Source organism: Helianthus annuus, chromosome 17, assembly GCF_002127325.2.
Source record: "Helianthus annuus cultivar XRQ/B chromosome 17, HanXRQr2.0-SUNRISE, whole genome shotgun sequence".
Classification (NCBI taxonomy): Eukaryota; Viridiplantae; Streptophyta; class Magnoliopsida; order Asterales; family Asteraceae; genus Helianthus; species Helianthus annuus.
The window spans coordinates 117,430,462-117,453,813 of NC_035449.2; the positions used below are offsets into that span (position 1 = coordinate 117,430,462).

The 23,352-nt window shown below is 39.8% G+C and overlaps 2 protein-coding genes and 1 long non-coding RNA gene across 3 annotated transcripts; all 3 read right to left on the bottom strand.

The window, feature by feature from the left end:
* Positions 1-1,037: 1,037 nt before the first annotated feature.
* Positions 1,038-4,917, bottom strand: LOC110924741 (ankyrin repeat-containing protein ITN1-like). The gene is made up of 3 exons (XM_022168734.1): positions 4,462-4,917; positions 1,159-1,813; positions 1,038-1,060 (listed from the first exon to the last, which is right to left on the bottom strand). The coding sequence occupies exons 1-3, from the start codon at positions 4,915-4,917 to the stop codon at positions 1,038-1,040; spliced, it is 1,134 nt and encodes a 377-aa protein (XP_022024426.1).
* Positions 4,918-18,954: 14,037 nt separating this feature from the next.
* On the bottom strand, positions 18,955-19,345 carry LOC118489176. Its single transcript, XR_004886619.1, has 3 exons — positions 19,311-19,345; positions 19,135-19,230; positions 18,955-19,052 (listed from the first exon to the last, which is right to left on the bottom strand). It is a non-coding gene; the product is annotated as an uncharacterized LOC118489176 (long non-coding RNA).
* A 1,354-nt stretch (positions 19,346-20,699) lies between these two features.
* On the bottom strand, positions 20,700-22,646 carry LOC110924742. Its single transcript, XM_022168735.1, has one exon. The coding sequence runs from the start codon at positions 22,644-22,646 to the stop codon at positions 20,700-20,702; it is 1,947 nt and encodes a 648-aa protein (XP_022024427.1).
* Between the last annotated feature and the right edge of the window lie 706 nt (positions 22,647-23,352).

The following is a 23,352-nucleotide window of genomic DNA, read 5'->3' on the forward strand; positions in this document are numbered from 1 at the left end:
TCCTAAGTTAATGGGTCAAGTCTAGGGAACTTACCTATGACCCCCCAGATAATCGGACTTGGGCAATAATACTTAGACTTGCGGCTTTTGCTAAACTAAAATCGTTAATGGTTGGAAGCTAGCAAAAGGTAAATACTCTTAACTTATTTTATTTTTAAACTTGGGGTATGGCAAATATGCCACTTGGAGCGGGTATTTTATAAATGAGCCATGAGATCTGCTTATAAATATAATAACTCGGTTTAATTTGTATTACTTAATTACTGAAACAATTGGAGGTAAATGTTACCATGTCCGGGCGTTCTGACTCATAAACTATCATGGCCATACTAAATAACGTGACGAGGTACGCATACTGACTATAAGACGGGTTATTAAACTCTGGTGTGTACCTTAATTATTATTGCACTGAAAATGACCAGCTATGATTTCTAGTTCCCGACTGTATGACAAGTATTGTAAAACTGGTGACAAAATAAAATCTCAATAAATATTAAACTCTGGTGTGTACCTTAATTATTATTAAACTCTTTTTGGAAAATTATTTTTCAAAACGGGTCGGTTAATTGTATTTACTATTTGCAAAATATTGAACCGTAGGTATCAAATCTTGATATTAGGCTGGGAATCCGGGTCGGCTATGATGAAGGCTATAGAATTTGCAACTCCTCAGCTTAAGGCCTATAATGTCTAAAGCTCATTTTATATTGATCTCGCGTGTGGGCATGTACTCGAACGCTTGTATAAATATTTCTATATATTCAAGCTTTTAGTATTAAATACTTTTACTCAATACTTCCATTGCATATATATTGTGATATTGTTATCCAGTCGTCACGCTTAAACCCTACGCCAACCGGGGCCATCGAAAATTGGGGTGTGACAGAGACAGTCATGGATAATTATGATTTTTACCTTTCTCATATTACAAAAAGAAAATTCCGTACATCTAGATCACATAACACAAATGGCAGGTTGTTCATAGTTAGTATTAAATACAAATAATACACAACTTCAAGATGGTTTGCCGTTAATCACTAAAGCAACGGCAAATTATTCACTGTTATAAACACAAAACCACACCAACAACAAATCAGAAAGGTCAATAAAATAAAATATGCACTTAAACGTGCGAAATTGATGAAAAATGGACAGTACCATCAACTGGATATGTAGATTGTGGTTTGTAGTCCCACAGGTTATGAAAACCAAGAACTATTTTTGACATCGTCTTCTTGAGTGCCCGGAAGAAACCAACAATCATATTCCAGTAATCTGATATGTAAGAGTAGAAGAAAACAAGCACCGGGAAGAATGAAACTGCGTACAACGTTACGTCTGACCACTTTCCTTGATTGCTGATGGTTAAAATAAGTGTGGCTACAAATGCTACCATCATCGTTGCCACAGAGATGATCAACAGGATAAGTGTTGTAAGTTGTTTTTCAAAAAGATGTGAGGCAAAATCCTTAAAATGAAATGGTGATGTGACAATGTTGAGAAATACGATAACTGATGTCAATGCTCTTGAGAGTGAAATTGCATCAGCTAATGTAAAGAGGAGAAACATGGGTTTTCCCTTGAGAACTGGATGACCAGTCTCACTTGGACCTCCTGGGACGGTGTAGGCGGATGTAAACGCTACTGTTGCGATTAGCACAGCGACAATGGAGCAGCTTTTTGAATTTTCGCACATCCACACCTTTGCTTCGGCGCGGAGTTTGTCATTCGCTTCGGAAAACACCTCGAAAGCGGTCTTCTGGTTGGCGTTTCGGGTACTCATGTCTAAGGTTGTACATATCTTCTCCACCCTCTATATATACAAATCAAATAGAGAATGAATACAATGAAAAATGAAGGAGAAAAACATGTGTAATTCAGATTAAAAGATAATTTATGTGTTTGTTTTTGTTATATGCATTATGTCATTACACATTTAGTATTCTAAAAGTGTTGATGCTAACTCTCAAATAAAACTATGATTGCTGAATTATATATTATGTGTTACTGAAAACAAAATCTCCTTATATAGGTTACAACAAAAAGAAAGTATAAGTGTAACCAGATAATAATTATCTCTAAAACAATTAATAATACACTAGATATATTTTTTTGGTGAATCAAGTACTGATAAAAATTATCTCTAAAATAATGCATAATACCCAAATATAATGATTAATACACTAAATATAATATGGTGAGGTTTATTGTAGAACATTAAAGTATTGCAATAACAAACTCCACAAACCTAAAATTTTATCAACAATTCATTTTTTTTAAAGTTGTAATTTTATATACATACAAATCCATATGGCAAATAAAAAAATCCACTAAATATGATCCTAAATTTTAACTGTTTACCCCCATCACCCCCCCCCCTCTCTCTCTCTCTCTCTCGATCTCGATCTCGAGGGGCCAGTTAACATACAATATTCCTTAACGTATGAGTCTTTGCTGTGAAATTACGCACGTTGTAAACTCAAAACCTAATCACGCATGTTGAAAAACCATAATTATGCATGTTGAAAAGACATGGTCACGCATGATTTATGTAACATGCTTTATTACATAACTATAACATGCGTGATTAGCAAAACACATTATTACTAGATTTATATAACATGCTTCATTACATAATGAAACATGCGTGATTGAGTTTTTTCAACATGCGTGGTTACGCTTTGAATTTTACAACGTACGTAATTTCAGAGCGTAAAGAAATATTGTATTTTACAATTTCAATGTATATATATAGAAAGTATATCGTACATTACGGCTTAACGTACTTCACAAACGATAACGTGCATGATTTGTTATATAACATGGGTGATTAATGTTTTCAATATGCGTGATTATTGTGTTTCAACATGCGTGATTTTGGATTTTTAAGTTATAACGTGCGTGATTTTAAAATTAACGTGCGTAATTACCTGCCGTACGTGATGTACGTTAAGCCGTAATGTACGTTAACCTTCCTATATATATATATATATAGGGGAAGATTCAAATGAAAACCAATAATTATCACGAAAACTCGAAAACTAACTAAAAAAGTCAAAAAAAACATACCAAAATTTATTTTGTTTGCATACCAATTTTCGCCACTTTTTATATATAAAAAAAAATTCAAAAAAAAAATTGTAGTACACATGTGTAATACTACACATGTATATGTGTACTACACATGTGTATTATTATACATGTGTACTACAAAAAAAAATGTTTTTTTTTGGAAAAAAGTTTTTATATATATATATAAAAACCTGCGATTTTTATAAAAAAAAATTGTGTGTTTTTTAAGCTTTTTTTAGTTAGTTTTCGAGTTTTCGCGATAAAAGTGGTTTTCATTTGAACCATCCCCTATATATATATAGGGCCATGATCATTTCAGAACCATAAATATTTACAGAACTCGCAGAACTCCTAATAAACAATCGTTTTATTTATATATTTTTATGTTTAGAATAATTTTATCATTTATTATGTGTATTTTTTACGATTACATACATGTTAAGAGTAATTTTATCATTTTTTATATGTAATTTTATAATTACACATATGTAAACTAGTCTTTTTACATATATGTAATTAGTTATGACACATATATATAATTTTGGCAATTAAACATATGTAAACTACTTTTAACATGTATGTAATCAAAGAAATACATATAATAGATGATAAAAAGATCCTAAATACACAAACTTATATATAAAATGATTATTTATTAGGAGTTCTGAAAGTTCTGATGTTATTTAGAGTTCTGAAATGAACTCAACCATATATATATATATATATATATATATATATATATATATATATATATATATATATATATATATATATATATATATATATATTGGATATTATACACATGACTTAAGCACATTAATTATACATAAACAAAATTTGTTCCTATTTAAAGAAAATGCTTATGGGGACTAAGGTCGTTAAAGTTTTTGCTTTTGGATTCAACCAGTTAAAACCAATAAAACACAGGGACTCAAAATTTACCCAAAAATTAAACATTACTTTATGTCAAATACTTTTATTTTAAAAATATATTTATATTTTATTTTATTCTTCATGTATTGTAGCGTTAAAAAAATCTTTGTTTTTCTATACAAGAAATTTCTTTAATCATGTCGTCATGATTGACGAATAATTAAACTAGGTGTTCATAAAAGTTGTCTTTGTCTATAAGTTACCAACTCCATTTAAAAATAAATTACGGTATTGAAAACTCAAAACCGATACCGTTGTTAATGATTTGGTTCAAGAAAATGACAGAACATATTACTACAATTAAGGCTTGTTTTATTCACACCCCTAAATTCTTGTTCTCACGTCCTTTTCACTCTATCTCTCTCTATCTATTTATGTATATATAAAGAAAGATAGAGTGGAGGGATGTGTGAATATTAAGACCGTTAATGTATAGGTTTCAAAAAGAATAACCACCTTATAAAGACGTTGATCCTCTTTCAGTTCTTGAGCAGGATGTTTTATATCCTCCTTCATGTCATCTACTTTGTGACCAACCATGTGCAACAAAGTGTTATAATTGCTGTCAAGCCTTCCTCTTAATCTGGTCAATGGGTACTCCATTTCTTCCACCATATCAATGATTTCATAACGTCTATGCCATATTGCCAAATGTAAAATATTGTGCCCTTCTTTGTCGACATGTTCGACGGCCTGAGGATAGATGTTCAGTATTTCTCTAACAATCTCGGTTGAATCATGTATGGTTGCTAACAGCAATGGCGTATCAGCTGTATGAAAAAGTTTCACTTCGGCGGCTGTGGTGATCATTTGGTCGGGTTTGAGTTTGGACATGCATCGTCCAGAATCGGTCCATGATGCAGTCTTTTCCCATGAGTTATCTTCTTTTATCAACAAGTTAGCGATTTTCATTGCCCACTCACATGAATGTTTTTCTTTCTTTAATTTCCACAATTTCTTGCCGAAAGGGAGCTTCTTTAGTCAGGGCCGTCCTTGAGAATGATATAAAACTTTTGGGTCTTGTGCGAGACAAAAAAATTGGGCCCCCCACCCTGTAATTTAAACTCATCAATCATATATCAAAAAACCATAATACGACTGAAGGGGTATGGTCCCAGATCTCGCGTCAGCATCGACCGCGAGTGACCATTACCCTTATCAAAACCCCCACCAGTAACAACCTACTTGTGCCCATGCGAGAACGCATCGACACAAGGGGTGAATCCAATCTATCTAGTAACGAAGGAGGACTTACATGGAACATGAAAACGATAGAGTGATGCGACATAGCATCACATCTGGTGTATGAAAACGGAAGTATTCACAGCGATACGGCCTCGCACCGCATCCAGTGAACACTTCTATCAATACAAGGAAGCTGGATAACAGCAACAGTCACCACAGGCGACGATGCGGCCAGCACCGCATCTCGCGTATTTCTTGATCACTAGCAAGAGAACCGCAGACAGCGATGCGGCTAGCACTGCATCCTATACGCTCAACAAGTGGGACTGACACCACAGTGCAAGTGGAACCAATGGCAGTCACCTGTCAGATCTACGGAAGCGACAGACTGACGTGGCGTCGTCTCAACGGCCGACATGCCTGACACACCTGCAAAGGTGCAGCATGCCGTCAGTCTATCCAACCACCTCCTCCTTCACTCCTCGGCTATAAATACCAACCCCAAACCAGGTTTGAGGTATCTCTTCACAACTCTCTCACTACTACTACTATCTTACTTTGCTTCCCAAGCAAACTACTGATTCTCACGCCGGAGAGTGGTAACAAGGAGCACCCCCCACCCCATCCTCCTTGTTACGAGTCACGGTTTGTTTCCTTGTGCAGGAGATCAACCCACCGGTGATCCAGCCAGTGATCCTCGAGAGGAAGGGATTAACCCTTCTTGACGAGACCAGTGAGTTAACCCTGCCCGGTTAACCATTGTTTCATCATTGGCACCCACCGCTACTCTTAGCACTTTTTCGATCATCCTTTGTCCTCTCTCAAAATCATGACTGATCACCAAAACAATACTACAGGGGATAATCCACTCCCCACCAACACAGGAAATGTGAGGAGTACCCCACCGGAACCGAATCCGGGCCATATCGGCACATCAACGCAAAGGGGTCCATCCCTAACGTTCGGGCATGACTTATCACAGTACGCATCTGTGATCCCCCCGAACATGGACCCCCACATCTGGTATGACCAACAGGCCACCCTGCTGGCCGCAACATACAACCGCGCTTGTGCGGAAGCGCACATACAAGCTGGGCCAACCCCAGCATCGCACACCCCTGCTGAACGTATTCTACAATACGAAGGTAGGGGACATTCACGTCCAGCTTCGAGAAGCAGACGTGAAGACCGCGGATCATCTTACTGTTCGATCCACACAATCAACGAGGATGATTCCGCATACGGGTCCCACACCAGGGGATCAGTGCATACCCGCCTAGGTCCTCACGTTGAGGACAAACGACGGTAAGCATCCCGACATGGCTCTGGAATTCAGAGCCGGTTGGGCCCGCAACCATATACCGAAGGGTATGGTCGTACTGACCCGGACGACCATATATATATCGGGGATTCGCATGACACCAACAGCAGACCGGGAGGATGCACCTATGTTCCTCCCACTCACCCCCGCAGTACATACCTCAGGGCTGCAAAATGCCCTGAGAACCAGCCATACAGGCCCAAAGCTGCGGCCGAAAATTCCAAATTCGCCCCGCGAATTGCCCACGCCCATGTTACCACAACAAAATTCCCATTCAATGTCGGGAAATACAACGGTTCGTCCGACCCGGACGACCACATGAACGTTTTCATGGGCGCAGGGTGCAACGGCCTGTGGGACGAACCCACCTGGTGCAACTTTTTCCCCCAGACCCTCACGGGCCTGGCCAGGGCATGGTTCGATTCTTTGCCAGTGGGATCACTGGCCTCATTCGAGGACTTGCACGCAAAGTTACTCGCTCATTTCAGCCAACAATGACGTCACATACGTGACTCGTTGGACGTCATGAACATCTGGCGAAGGGACGACGAATCATTAGAAGCATTCGTCGTCCGGTACAATAAAGAGTGCCTAGAGATAGGTGACGTGCAAGACCAAATGGCACGGAACCATTTCATCAAGGCCGTTAGGGACAGGCAGATGGTCATGACCATCTCTGGCAAGGAGGGTTTGCCTAAAAAATGGGAAGACGTCATGGTCGCGGTCAAGACATACGCCCAAACGCAGCGGTCTCTCGAACCGCATGTGGCAAAGGCACATCCCCAAGCCGAAACCTCCCACCAAGGGTCCAAGCGTAACAACAAACGCAACCGGGACATTGGAAATCGCGATATTTCCAAACCATACTTCCCGCGGACCAACCCGTTTGACCCAAGGAACTACAATCCCCAACGGGACAACCGGGCCCCAAAGAAAGATTCTCGGGACCGCAACTGGACCGAGATCACTGTGTCGCCAAGCGAAGTCCTTCTTACGGACGCACAGCTCTTACGACCGGCCCAACCAATGAAGTCCAAGAAAAATCAGGACCTCACACTCTATTGTGAGTACCACAAGGACTCGGGCCACACCACAAACAACTGCATCAGTCTCCGGCTGGAGATTGAACGAGCCTTAAAAGAGGGGAAACTGCAACATCTTTTGCCAGGTGGACAAAAACCCACCAAGCGCATCACCCCTAAGTACGTGGCTTCCACCCACATGATCAACGGAGGCAAAGGTAGGCCGCGCAAAGCGGCAAGAAGGCCGGACAATGACTGGAAAGACGAGCAAGTCGTCTTTCCAAAAGTCCGAGGCGGACCGCGCGATAGGCGCGCCGTCGTTATTACAGGCCAACTGGCACATTACTGCACCGAGCGTCTATTCATCGACCCGGGCAGTACTTCTGACATAATCTACGAACAATGCTTCAACCAGTTCGACCAGGAGGACAAAGATCGGTTGCAAGCAGTAGATTACCCATTGGCCGGGTTCGCAGGGGAAACTGTCTTTCCCCTAGGCCAGATCACTTTTCCTGTGCGTTTTACCAACGGCAGACACACAAGAATAGAAGAGGTAAACTTCATGGTTTTACCTCACACCTCCAGATATGACGTACTCCTTGGGAGAGAATCCCAAGGCAATTTCAATATGATTACATCCGTCCCCCACTCTGCTGTCGGTTTTCCAACCGAATCGGGGGTCGCGGTAATCTACGCACGAAAAGACGTCAAGATAACGGACGAACTACGTCCGACCAAGGTCGCAAGGCCTACCCCCAATAACCAACCAGAGAAATGGGTTCTCAACGCGAGATACCCAGAGCAAAAGGTTACATTGGGTCACGCCTTGTCCCCCGACCACAAGAGCGCACCCCGACCACATCAGCAAGATGCTCAACGACCCAGAAACAAGGTACTCAATAATGGAAAATTGGTATTAGCACTAGTGCACGCATCAAGAAGGTTGCGACGCTACTTCGCGAACCATGTCATCACGGTGCTAACCAATTACAGGATCGGCCCGATCCTATCCAAACCTGACATTTCTGGGAGATTAGCAAAATGGGCAATAGAGCTGGGCGCGCACACGTTGAACTACAAACCGCGCCCCGCGATAAAAGGCCAAATCTTAGCTGATTTCGCTGCCGAAGTACCGGTGAATCGCATCCAAGAATGCGAACAAGCACAAAACCCTGCACCAACGCCATCTTCCTCGGAAACTTGGGCACTATTTACCGACGGTGCCCTGATGGCCAAGAGCTTACATATGCCATCCGCCTCGATTTCAAAAGCACAAATAAGGAGGCCGAATATGAAGCCCTACTGGCCGGACTACGTTTAGCAGTCAAACTCGGTGTGCAGCATCTGGAAGCATACGTCGACTCTTTGTTGGTTGCAGGACAAATACGCGGCGACTATGCCGCAAAGGGGGATATTATGATCCTCTACCTCGAGCAAGCCCTACAACTAACATCCAATTTCGCTTCGTTCAATATCCGACATATTAATCGAAGTGAAAACAAGTCCGCGGATGCACTATCAAAACTCGCATCCACCAGCTTCCAGCACTTGGCAAAGGAGATACGAATCGAAATTCTGCAAAATCCTTCGGTACCCCTGCGCCAAGTCAACGTCATTCAATACGGTACAACATCATGGATGACACCTATCATCGCATATCTGCAATCAGGTGTGACTCCCGAAAGCAAGTCAGAGGCACGCAAGCTACAATACAAAGCGTGCCATTATCAAATGGGAGACGGTATCCTATACCGCAAATCATACCTAGGACCACTACTACGATGCGTCAACCCCCAGGATGCCACATACCTCATCCGAGAGATACACGAGGGCATATGTGGCATACATGCTGGACCGCGCATGGTAGTGGGCAAAATCATGAATACCGGGTATTACTGGCCCGGCATGCACCTGGACGCCGTCAAAGAGTTGCGCAAATGCATCGACTGTCAACGTCATGCTCCAAAAACTTTGCGGCCAAAGAACAACTTAGTCCCCGTCACAACCGCATGGCCCTTTCAGAAATGGGCAATTGACGTTGTGGGACCTTTCCCTAACGCTCCGGGTGCGGTCAAATTTATCATAGTAGCGGTTGATTACTTCACAAAATGGGTAGAAGCAAAACCGCTCGCCTCAACCACTGCTATGATAACAAGAAAATTCATTTGGGAACACATCATCTGCCGTTTCGGGTTACCAATGTGCATTATCACCGATAATGGCACCAACTTTGCTGCTGACGAATTTCAAAAATGGCTAAAAGAACTACACGTTGAACACATATTCTCATCCGTGGCACATCCGCAAGGAAACGGCCAAGTTGAGAGTATCAACAAAAGCCTAGTCGAGGCATCAAAGCAAGGTTGGGAACAGCCAGGCGTGGCTGGGTCGATGAACTCCCAAGTATCCTATGGGCTCACCGTACTAGCCCAAAAACAAGCAATGGGGAAACACCCTTCAGCCTAGTCTACGGTTCAGAAGCGGTGATCCCCGCGGAAGTAGGTCTCCCCTCTCCTAGAATGTTGGCTATTGAAAAACTAGACAACATCACAGAACGCAGGATCGATTTGGACCTCTTGGAAGAAAGGCGCGAAAACGCTGCCATCAACGAGGCCAAATATAAATCCAAACTTGAAAAGTACTACAACACGCGAGTCCGCGTTTGTACTTTCAATCCAGGAGACTACGTCCTACGCGACAACAAAGCATCTAATGTTGAGCGCCCAGGCAAACTTGCCCCCAAGTGGGAAGGACCCTACCTCATCAAAGAGGTCTTAGGAAAAGGCGCATACAAATTACAAACGTTAGAAGGCGAACCTATCGCACTAACATGGAACGCACAACAGCTTCGACGCTGTTATATGTAAGCCATGTTCCTACATTTTCTATGTAACATAGCGGGCCGCAGGCCATTGGCAAATAAATAAATAAGCAATTTTATACATTATTATTTGTTACTACTATTACAAATGCGTGTTCCACTTTGCGGTATCCCAAAAACAGATTGGCAAAATCTTCATTCGCGATACCCATACAAAGTGGTAACCACACACAAATATTGTAATAGGCCAGCAAAAGGCAAAAAGACTTGCATATTTATCCGGCCGGATAAACAAGTTTTTTGTTAACACTTTACACAATTCCTGAGCCCAAAAAGGCAAACAATGGAATTGACGCGTACTCATATGACAAAGGTATGAAGTATACTTGACCCCATTCACAAATGGGTAGAGTTCCGGATATATAAGCTTTTACAAAGCTTACACAATTCTAAAACCCTAACGGGGTAAATAACAGAATTGACGCATACTCATACGACAAAAGTATGAAGTATACTTGACCCCATTCACAAATTGGTAGAGTTCCGGATATATAAGCTTTTACAAAGCTTACACAATTCTAAAACCCTAACGGGGTAAATAACAGAATTGACGCATACTCATATGACAAAAGTATGGAGTATACTTGACCCCATTCACAAATGGGTAAAGTTCCGCATACATACGTTCAAACATGCAAGAATTAAAAACACTTGTACAAACTGAACAAAAAACTTTATATTCAAAAAATTCAAGCACCCACGTGATGCTTAATGGATTTACATAAAGTTCTTAGTATATACAAGAGGAAAAACAAAAAGGGGGCGCACTTGCCAACCTAAACCCTATTTCGTACCGCTGGTACCCGCGTCATCTCCAGCACCACCAGCGGGATCTTCCTCTTCTGCATCGGCATAGAGCATCCGCAGCCGGTCAACGTAGTCCGCAGCCTCTAAACAGTCGTCCAACTTCTCCACACTAGAGAGGGACGTATCATAAAAGGAGGCTACGGCCGCGTTCAGGCGACCTTCGGTATCCACGTCCCGAAAACCGGATCGCTCTTCGATAACACCGCCTATGGACATGACGTTCATATGGGAAATGCAACGATTATAACCAGCTTTAAAGCCAGCGTCACGAGCACGCTGCTTGACCAAATCCAAACCAGCTGCGGTTTCAGGAGCATCCATAATGGCCTGAACAATCTGCAACACAAGGATAATAAAGTCAGCATATGGTCAACCTTTGGCTCAAACATCACAACATACTTACACGCGCGATGTCATGACTCCGCATCCACTCGCGATCAGCCTCCAGCTGGTTAAAAGAAGATGCCAAGGCATCCTTGGCCTCAACAGCAGTGCTAGCTCGCTCTTCTGCTGCAGTCATGCGGGCTGTGAGGTCAGTGACCGCGACCTCCCGGGTCTGAACCTCAGCCTGTCAAAGAGCAGAAAACAGTTTACTCAGTAAACATTCTCAAAAAGCAGAGAAATATAAAACAAAGGTAACAAGTCATACCTGAAGGCTGGCAACAACTTTATCTAAACGAATGCGCTCAGCATTCGCCTCTTCAAGAGCCTTAGAAGAACGGCTCTCCCTCTCTTCGGCCTCCTCCAGGGCCTTCGCAGCACGCGCCCCGGCTTCCTTGGCCTCTTCAAAAGCCTTTATGGCCCCGACCTCCACCTGCTGCGCTTTAACCGCAATTGCCTCAGCTGCAGCTTTCTCTCTACCCAAGGCAACGTTCGCTGCCTTGGCGTTCGTCAACTCCTGCCGAGCACGGAACAAATTGTCATTTTGCTACGCCCAAGATTCATTCCACTTCTTGCGCTCATTGGACAACTTTTCGTTCCAGCTCTTGCGTTCATCAGAAAGGAGTTTGGCAAGAGTACGAACCTGTTTCAGCTGAGCAGTGGCAGCCCACTCCGAGGTCTGCTTCTGCTTCTCAAACGCAGCTCTATCTTTCTCAAGCTGCTCCGCACCCACACGAGCAGCCTTGATCAACTCTTCCGCTTCGGCCCGCATGCGAGCAGCTTCCTCCTCTCTGCGGCCTAACACCTTGTAGTCTTCCAAAATGGCGTTAGCCACTATGGAACTTCCTACTAGCAAGGTGGAAAGTTGATTGATGCGCAACTCACGGGGGGCGGCACGGGCACGTTCTACTTCAAAGGGGGTGCCCAAACCACCCAGAATCTCCTTGCACGCAGAGGGGTCGTTGGAAATATCATCCCCCTGCATAACAGTCCAGGGGGGTCGGTGATAAACAGTACTTCGACCCTTGGTATAGGTGCGATAATAATACTCCAATTCAGACTCCCCAGGCTGAATTGGAGGCCCATCATAACCCGCACCACCGGCAGACGAACCGATACCCTTCTCACCAGCAGAAGACTTCTGCGGCTCAGCATCATGCTGCCGCACCTCAGCATCAGTTTTTTGCGGCTCAGCATCAGACTTTTGCTTCCCAGAATCAGAAAACCGCAGACCCAAATTATCACCCTCATTGGGAGAGATCAGATTGTTGGACGAATCAACGGTATCGAATATCTGGGTCGCGACCTTCTCTGCGGTACCCTCCGTTTGCACGGTCGAATCAGGCACCACCTTGACAAAGGGTGCCGAAGGTTCCTCTGACGCACCCGCACCTGCACCCGTGGCATGCGGAGGTGACAACGGAGCATCAAAGATAGAAAAATCTTTATCTTGAAGCTCTGCAAAACAAAGTCAAATAGCTATCAAAACACAAGTTGTACATAACACTTGAGACAAGCAATACAACACTTACCAACAGTACCCGCAGGTTTCTTTGATGTCGGACCAGTCCTCTTAGACTGCAACCTCCGACGTTTCGGTCCACCGGCACCAGCGGCCGTCTCTTCTACTTGCCTCTTCCCAGCACCAGACTGCGAGCCCGCAGCTGTACCCAAACCCTCAAGGGTATCAGATACTATCACATAATCCAAGTATCTACGGAAAGAAGAGTGAGAGATACCTGCCGCCTGCGGTACTAGATGAGGCAAATCCGATACACCCAGTTAAACCGTTGCTGAGCCAAATCCGGTACGATATAAAAACCGTATATTAAAACATTGCCTAAAAGGCTAAAAGAGAATAAGGAAAAACAGTCAATTAATAGTTATGATCTCATACTCGATACATATATGTTACCTTTTTTTCTATTTTTGTGGTGTGCCTTTTGGACAGGGTTGTCCTTGAGAATGATATAAAACTTTTGGGCCTTGTGCGAGACAAAAAAATTGGGCCCCCCACCCTGTAATTTAAACTCATCAATCATATATCAAAAAACCATAATACGACTGAAGGGGTATGGTCCCAGATCTCGCGTCAGCATCGACCGCGAGTGACCATTACCCTTATCAAAACCCCCACTAGTAACAACCTACTTGTGCCCATGCGAGAACGCATCGACACAAGGGGTGAATCCGATCTATCTAGTAACGAAGGAGGACTTACATGGAACATGAGAACGGTAGAGTGATGCGACATAGCATCACATCTGGTGTATGAAAACGGAAGTATTCACAGCGATGCGGCCTCGCACCGCATCCAGTGAACACTTCTATCAATACAAGGAAGCTGGATAACAGCAACAGTCACCACAGGCGACGATGCGGCCAGCACCGCATCTCGCGTATTTCTTGATCACTAGCAAGAGAACCGCAGACAGCGATGCGGCTAGCACCGCATCCTATACGCTCAACAAGTGGGACTGACACCACAGTGCAAGTGGAACCAATGGCAGTCACCTGTCAGATCTACGGAAGCGACAGACTGACGTGGCGTCGTCTCAACGGCCAACATGCCTGACACACCTGCAAAGGTGCAGCATGTCGTCAGTCTATCCATCCACCTCCTCCTTCACTCCTCGGCTATAAATACCAACCTCAAACCAGGTTTGAGGTATCTCTTCACAACTCTCTCACTACTACTACTATCTTACTTTGCTTCCCAAGTAAAGTACTGATTCTCACGCCGGAGAGTGGTAACAAGGAGCACCCCCCACCCCATCCTCCTTGTTACGAGTCACGGTTTGTTTCCTTGTGCAGGAGATCAACCCACCGGTGATCCAGCCAGTGATCCTCGAGAGGAAGGGATTAACCCTTCTTGACGAGACCAGTGAGTTAACCCTGCCCGGTTAACCATTGTTTCATCAACGACACTAATTGTGACAACATAAACGAAACAAAAATAGTGTAGCAAAATGATCAAACTTACTTACTTAAACAAATCGTGAGACACTTTTAGCGTTTTTGGAAGTAAAGCTCTCGATCAAGTATTTATAATCCATACCGATTCTTCTTTATATTTCAATGTATCACAATTATCTATTCATAAAGTAAAGTGAATGCACAACTCAAATTAGCATTGATTAAAAACAAGAAATCCTAGTTTTATCTTACAAATAAATTGATACACCTAACATTAGTTTTAATACCTTGACAAGCAAAAATAACTAACATTTGAATCTTCTTTAGTAAGAAGAATTGTAATATATGTGTAAACATATCCAAATTAGTTTGGCAACACTAACCTTGTCATACAAATAAAATAAATAGAATCAGATACTAGATACTGAGTTCTTCTAAATTTATATTGTAAATGGTTAAATGAGAAACGAGAAATAAAAAACCTATAAATTTAAACAAGTAAACATGTAAAGTTTGTTTTGTAAATTGTTAAATAGAAGAAAAAAAATCTAAGAACTTACAACTTTATGAAGGCCTAAATTTAAAAGTGAAAAAACAAAATTAAAACTAAAAAAAAGCTAACTAAAACTAAAAAAATAAGCTTGCAAATTGTTGGTATGAGTTTCCCCAATTAATAAAACAAGCCTAGAAAACAAAAGAAAATTTAGAAAAATTAAAACAGAAAAGGCATCATAGTGGGAATCGAACCCGTAATGGCCAGCTCATCACATAACTCCCGCATCCATTAAGCCAAAGGGATAACTTGTGTTTTAATTTTCTACATCAAATATATATATTAAAAACATATATATTTTTTAAACAATTTTTGCAATTTAAAAACCGGTAAATACCGGCCGGTTATACCGGTATTACCGTTTTCAGATGTAAATCCGGTACGAAACACCCCGGTAAATAAGTGAAACAATATAAGGTTTGTACCGGCGGTAAAATCCGGTATACCGGTTTGAAACGTAATACCGGTACCGGCCCAGGGTTATTTTAGTTAGGGTTGTTACTTATTTTTATTATATATGTTACTTATCTTACGTAATTTTTACATATTATGATTATTTGTAACTAAAAGTTCTTATTTAATATTGTATGAAACGGAAATAGTTGATGTATTCAACACTCAAATGGCTTAAACATATCGTATACTTTCATTTAAAAGAGCTTGTTGGAAAATTGAATGATTTTCGATTATCTTTTGGATTATTTTTTATTATGGATTTACTTTTAGATCATCTTTTAATATGTAATCATGCATTTTTAGATTAAATTTTGAGTTAATGTTGTAATTTATGAAATTATAGAGTTAGCTAGTCAACCTGGTTGAACCGCTCGGTACAACCTGGTTCAACCGGTTGAACCATTTTTTAGCCTAATCCGGTTTGATTTAAAAACCGGTTTTTAAAACATTGAATTTTTGGCCCCTAGATGCTTTGGGCCCTGTGCGGTGGCACCTCCCGCACAGGCCCAAAGCCGGCCCTGTCTTTAGTTGAGCATTAAGATCTGTGTCAATCACTAGAAAACAAGCAAGTTGTAGTTAGGAAATGAACATTAATCGAAAAAATTACAAAATGAATATTGACTTTTATTATGACTTTGACATGTTTTGATATCAAATGCTATGACTTTTACTCCAAATAAGTTATCAAAATACTCAAAAGCGTTAACTAAGGCTGAATTTTAGCGCCCCGGGACGCTACACCTCCACACCCTCGGATTTAAAGGAGACGCTATAGGAGGGGCTCCATCATGGTAACGAGGGAGAAGGGCTTTATCAGGTGGGGCCCACTTGATTTAAACCAATGAAATCTTTTTCTTTTTAATTTTGTTTAATAGGGTGTTCCATCCACACCATGCAAATTAAAGAGGGCTCCATGGCTGAGGTGGATCCTAGGTGGCGCTGACATGGCCTGATAAAGCCCCTAGGGGGCTCCAACCACACCCTCCAGCGTTCTGTTAGATGGCGACAAAGTAAAGAGTAGGCCATGTTTTAGTTGCCGGCTAAATTTAGTATATATGCCTTAGAGCATTGACATCAAATTCTGTGTGTGGTGTTTTTAAAATATAAAGAGTATAAAAAGTGGTTGTGAGTGAAAGAGAAAGAAAATGTTACTGTTCATCTGTGTATTTTGAGAACATTGTTCACCCCCCTATAATTTTTTTAATATATTTTGAAAGTGTTTGTGACTGGAGGAGAGAGAAAAGATAATAATAAAGGTATAAAAATATTGTTTAATTGAAAATAAGAGAGAAAATGTAGTGTTTTTTAGTGTAATTTAGGGTGAAAATATGATGTGATAATATGAATGCTCTTGCACCTTTATTATTTAAATTGGTTTTTTTTTTTTTTTTTCACCCGAATGAACCTTTAAAATTTTTTTGCCATCTAAAATTTAGCCCATGATTTACTGTCTTAGCCGGCAGTGTTTTTTTTTTTTTTTTTTTTTTTTTTGCCACCTAGATTGTTTTTAATATGTCTATTATTGGAAAGACGAAAATATTTTGATAATTGTTTTGTCAAAATGTTTGTTTTGATGATTTTCACTAATGTAAATGGTTGACTTTAGTCAATCACTGTGTAGAAATCTAATCATGTGGTGCTTTATACGATTTCAGCGCAAACAATTCTAACAACTAATCTCCATGTCTCCATGGCATGCAAGTTTAGCCATTCAAAAAAAAAAAAAAATCATGTGGTGCTTTAAAACATTACACGTAAAAACTTACAGAAACCCGTTTAAACTTAACACTTAAAAGCATAGACTAATGTGAAAGACTTATATTGACTTATAATAACTAAAACCAGTGTTTTTATAGATTGTGCATGACCAAATGAGGCCTGATGCACTACTGCTTTGTTTGATAAGCCTTTACAGACATGTTTTACACTATTTGTTATTATAAATTTTAATTGACATCACGCATCGTTTATGATCAACGTGGGATGACAACTTTTCTAAAAGAAACTTTAGACTGTTTTCTTATTCATCTATTTGAAATGACGATTTAAACGTTTTCTAAGAAAAATATGATGACAACTTTTTTTATGGAAAAAAAGGTTCAAAACTAAAATTTCGCTTGAAACTGTGAAAGACAGTGAACCGACAGTCCACGCTTGCGCAACAAGTATTAGTGTAAGTAAAAAATTTATAATTTTCGGAACACATACTTATTATGTTTAGGTATATGCCTAATAGTTTTTGTAACAAAATATATGAAATTAACTATCTAAGATGAACTATTTTTACACTAATATGGTAAAATAATCATCATAAGCATTTTAGCAAATTACTACTTCAAATCATGATTAACGGAATTGAAGGTAAAATGAATGTAAAGCATATGAGTCAGCTTACGTTTAAACATCATCCTCTTAATTCGACTTTTAGGATGGAATTCGGGTTTGATAGCTGAAAGAAGTTGAAGAGGAGTCATGCCATCTGCGTCCTTTACTGGAATTAGCTCTCTATGATTGGTCGCTATATCGTATGCCACCCCTAAAAAACACACAAGCGCGTAAGCTTAGTTTGAAACAACTAAAAAAATAATTACACTCGCGTATGCACGCGCACACTTACTGTAGTTTCTGCTTAGAATTGCTATGTGGAGTAAAGTAAATTTGTCATCCCTTTTAAGAGAGGCCTCCACAAATGTTCCTTCATTTGATCTACAGACTTCATCATGCAGGAACATATAAATGTCAGTCTTGCCATGGCAAGCAGCGTAGAATAAAACGGTCTCTCCCTCTTTGTTGACCATGTTAAGCAACATGGGAGCGCGATGTAGGAAGGATCGCTTCTGCAACCCTAACCGTCCTATTCACTACCACAAAAATTATTTCTTTGAGCGTTCAAAACATTGATTTTGAGCAGTTTTCTGTAGATTTAGGAACGCCCAAACAATAGTAGCTGGAAAAAACAAAGGACTCATTCTGAGCGTTTATTAACTCGCCCATATTGTAAATAAAACGCCTAAAAAGAGCCCTAAGAAGCCTACTCAAAACTACCCAAAATAACATGGAAATGCCCAAAAAACCTTCCATAAATCACTCAAAATAAATCCCAAAACGCCCAAAAAGACTTTCCTAAAAGTCTGAACTACTTGAACCATAAACGCTCAAAAAAAACCCTTTAAATGCCCAAAAAAGTTCTTTTTACAATGCTCTATAAAACCCCTTGTTGAATGCCAAGAATTTCTCAATAAATGCAGCCACCCAAAAATTTGTAAAAAACAAAGACAAATGCATATAATCGAAACCAAAATTACATTAAACATCCAAACAAACATCACAAACGTGTTTCATCAACAAACCTAAACAGATATATCCCAAACATGTTTGATAGCGGACATATCTTACAAAAATTGTTCAAACACGATACTATTTCTTGGTGGTATCATTAAGCACTTCTCTGACAAACTGAGTCATGATGTTCTTAACCAAGTCATCGATTTCCGCTTCAGTGACATCTCTTGTGTCGTTCCAAATCTGAAAAAGCAAGTAAACAAAATAAGATTGATTCAAACATGTAGAATTGATTCAAAATATGTAAATTAAATACAACACTTACCTTTTTCGGAAAATCATATTGCTTTTCGAGAACAAAGTTGAACATGTTTCTTATTACCAAATATCCACACTCCCAAGAGCCATCTTGTTGCATACACTACATTGAATCAAACGAAAATGCATTAATAAAATAATCTTTTAATTTTATAAAATACAAAATATATATGGATAACATACCTTTGCCATCTTCCATGTAAATTGACTTCCAAAGGCAGTTTCAATTGCTTTTGTTAGAGGATAATGATCTTTATTCTTTTTGGCTCTAATCGACACTGAATCCAAAATCCAACCTTTCCGGTCCGAAGGGGACACAATAAACAACACCCAATGACCACTTCAAAATAGTAGTTAAGCTATAGTCATTATAAAAGATCAATAATAAAATTAAAAAAATAAATATAACACGTTAAAATACAATAATATACATTACCCGTAGAAAAATGGAGCGAGAAAATACTTTTTGTCCTTGTGAAGTTTGTAGACCTCGACTAAGTGTTCTTTAACACTTGCCAGATTTTTCTCACATTCTTTCCCGGTGATGTATTGGGTATTGAAGTAGGCAACACGAGTTTTTCCTTTTGCGTTCTCTTTTTTTGACCTCATGTGATTATATAAAAACCTAATCTCAAGAAAATAAACAGAATGTTAAAATACTTAACCATATTTAAAAATAAAATATAGATGTCAGAGATGATGATAATTATAATATAACTTACATTTGACAGAAAATGGAGGCAGGTCATCAAAATGGTCGTATTCTTCCTCGTCAACTTTATCAACACCAAGGATACGCCGTTTGCCTTGTAAAACGATGTGGTATCTTGGTTTACTCGGGTCATTTACAAAGAAAACTTGTGTGCAATGTGAAGCGAGAATAAATGGTTCAGATTGGTAGCCATTAGTTGCAAGGTCAACAAGTGTAAAGCCGTATTTGTCAACTTGAACACCTGTGTTGTTATTCACCCACTTGCATTTAAAAACAGGGACAGTGAAAGTTCTGTAGTTGAGCTCCCAAATTTCTTGGATGACACCATAATAAGACTCCCTAGCAATATCTAACCTTATATCAGGATTCGTCCGATCAAATCTAGTTGTTGATGCTATTAGTGTAACTCCGCTATTCTGCATTGTACTTTTCTCATCTTGGTTTTTTGTGTAAAATGTATATCCATTCATGACATACCCCTGGTAAGATTTTACTCTATAGTCCGGACCTTGCCCCAATTTTTCTACAAGTGGTTCAACAACTGATTGACCATTAGTTACCTTTTCTTTCATCCAAGAAGAAAATTCTTTGTTATGCTTAATTTCATGCCACATTTTGCTCTTGTTCGGGTAGGTTGATTGCAATAACTTCAAGTGTTCATTGACATACGGAGCAAGACAAGTCATGTGTTTTAGGACATAGAAATGTGCACGTTTTAAATCATCGTTACTTGGGTTCAATATTTTCATACCCACGCCTCCTACCCCTTGAAGTTTACCGGAGTGACGAGAATCTGGCTGACCAATACTTTTGGCACCTTCCACGTAACTTGTACAAAATTCAATCACCTCCTCGGCAGCCTATCCTGTAGCAATACTACCCTCAGGATGACTACGAGTTCTTACAAAACCTTTCAAGACACCCATATACCTTTCAAAAGGGTACATATAACGCAAAAATACAGGACCACAAGCCTTGATTTCTCCAATGATATGAATCACCAGATGAACCATCACATCAAAAAAGGACGGTGGAAAGTACTTTTCTAGTTCACACAACGTGATGATAATTTCTTTTTGCCATACATCCAATTCCTCAGGATCAATAACTTTTGACTGAATCATGTTAAAAAACAAACAAAGTTTTGTGATCGTGTGTCGTGTGCTCTCTAGTAACAATCCACGGATAGCAATAGGAATCATATGTGTCATTAAAACATGGCAATCATGAGACTTCATACCAATTAATTTACGGTCTTTCATCGACACCAACCTTCCAATGTTTGCAGAGTAGCAAGATGGAACTTTAATATTGTGTAAACATGTACAAAACTTTGTTTTATCTTCCTTTGACATTGTATAACACGCAGGTGGCAGATAAATACGATTACCTTTATCAACAGGGGCAAGCTCTTTACGTATTCCCATTTCTTCCATATCTTTACGAACATTGATACCATCTTTAGTTTTTCCGGGAATGTCTAATAATAATCCTATCAAGCTATCACATACATTTTTCTCGATATGCATAACATCTAGACAATGCCTAACTTGTAAATGTCTCCAGTATGGTAAGTCCCAAAAGATTGATCTTCTTTTCCAATTAACACCTTGCTTTACACGAGTTCTTTTTCCCAACACGGTTTCTAGATTTGTAACTCGTGAAAATGCATCAAAATTCTTGGGTGCTTTTCCAGTCTCGGTACTTCCATTAAAGTCCTTTGTGTTAAACCGATAATTGTGACCACGCGGAAGGAACCTTCGGTGTCCCATGTATACCGTTTTTCTGCAATTATTTAACCACACCGAACTTGTCTCGTCTTCACAAACAGGACAAGCTTTTTTACCTTTCGTACTATATCCTGATAAATTAGCGTACGCTGGGAAATCATTTATGGTGCAAAAAATCATGGCACTCAATTTAAAATATTCCTTCTTATAAGCATCATACACATCTGCTCCAGAACTCCATAAAGTTTTTAGGTCATCAATCAGAGGGGACAAATAAGTATCAATCTTATTACCAGGTTGTTTTGGACCCTGAATCAACAACGGCATCATTATGTATTTTCGTTTCATGCATAACCACGGTGGAAGATTGTAGATGCAAAGAAGAACCGGCCACGTACTATGACCACTACTAGCGTTTCCGAAAGGATTGAATCCATCGGAACTAAGCCCAAACCTTATGTTCCTAGCCTCGTTACTGAATTCTGGATATTTCCTATCAAAATTTCTCCATTGAATCAAATCTGCCACATGTCTTAATTTCCCATCTTTTATACGCTCATCAGAATGCCAATGTAACAGTTTTGCTTCTTTCTCGTTTGAAAATAATCGTTTTAGTCTTGGTATAATTGGAAAATACCACATTACTTTGGCCAGTGGTCCATTTTTCGTCACATCATTATGATATTCACCAGTTTTACTTTTTCTCTTGTACCTAGATTCGTCACATACAACACATTTATGACTGCCCTCATACTCATTTCTATACAAGATGCAATCATTCGGGCATGCATGTATTCTTTCCACTTCCAATCCTATTGGATTCATCATTTTTTTGGCTTGGTAAAATGAAATTGGTAACTCGTTATCTTTCGGAAGTATGTCATGCAAAACAACTAATAGATCTGTGAGACTTGTATCGCTCCATCTGTTTTTTGATTTCAAGTTAAATAGCTTCAACACAGCTTCAAGTTTTGAAATCTCACAATCGCTGTATAATGGTTTTTGTGCATCTTCAATTAGATGTTGTAATTTTATATAATCATCATCGTCGATATCATTCTCTAAATCCTTAAACATGTCATCTAAGTTTTTATCATTTAAAGTGTCATCAGTTAAGTCGTCACCATTTAAATCGTCATCATTTAAATCATCAACGTTTAAATTGCCATCATATAAGAGATTTTCATCATCCTCATTGTCTATATTAGTCGATGTTGTGGCACCATCAATCCGTGATTCCCATGTTTTGACCAACAAGTGTAATTAGGCATAAAACCATTTGCAAGCAAATGATACTCTATATCACGAATATTTCCGAATTTTTGAAAAGTTTTACAACTCATACAAGGACACCAAATCTCTTTGGAGCCAACATTCCTCCGATTAGCTTCAACAACCTTAAGAAAAGTAGAAACGCCTTTCGTATATATTTCGGAAGTACGCACGACGCTACTATTGTACATCCAATATTCTCTACCTTCCATCTGAAAAATTAAAATAATCAAATAAGTGATATGCAATTAAGTATGAAATTAGGCGGTGGATCCTAACCCACTTTTTAAATAATCTATCTCACATGTATATATTTTAACGTGAAAACTATTTAAGAAAAAATCGGCAGCGTTTCCCCTCAACTCCCCAAGTATGCGGTTAAACCACAAACCCGAAGGAGTAGGGGAAATACTGCCAATTTTTTCTTAAAAAGTTAACAAGTTAAAATACATACACATCCTAATGAGATAGAATATTTAAAAAGCAGTCCCAAACGGGGACAATCCAAAAT

Coding starts and splice junctions, on each gene's coding strand:
- LOC110924741 (XM_022168734.1), bottom strand. CDS start 4,917: ATGAAAATCGCTAACTTGTTGATAAAAGAAGATAACTCATGGGAAAAG. Junction 1,814..4,461: donor AGGATCAACGTCTTTATAAG/GTGGTTATTCTT, acceptor TTGTATATATAG/AGGGTGGAGAAGATATGTAC. Junction 1,061..1,158: donor ATCTACATATCCAGTTGATG/GTACTGTCCATT, acceptor TGTTTATAACAG/TGAATAATTTGCCGTTGCTT.
- LOC110924742 (XM_022168735.1), bottom strand. CDS start 22,646: ATGTTTAAGGATTTAGAGAATGATATCGACGATGATGATTATATAAAA.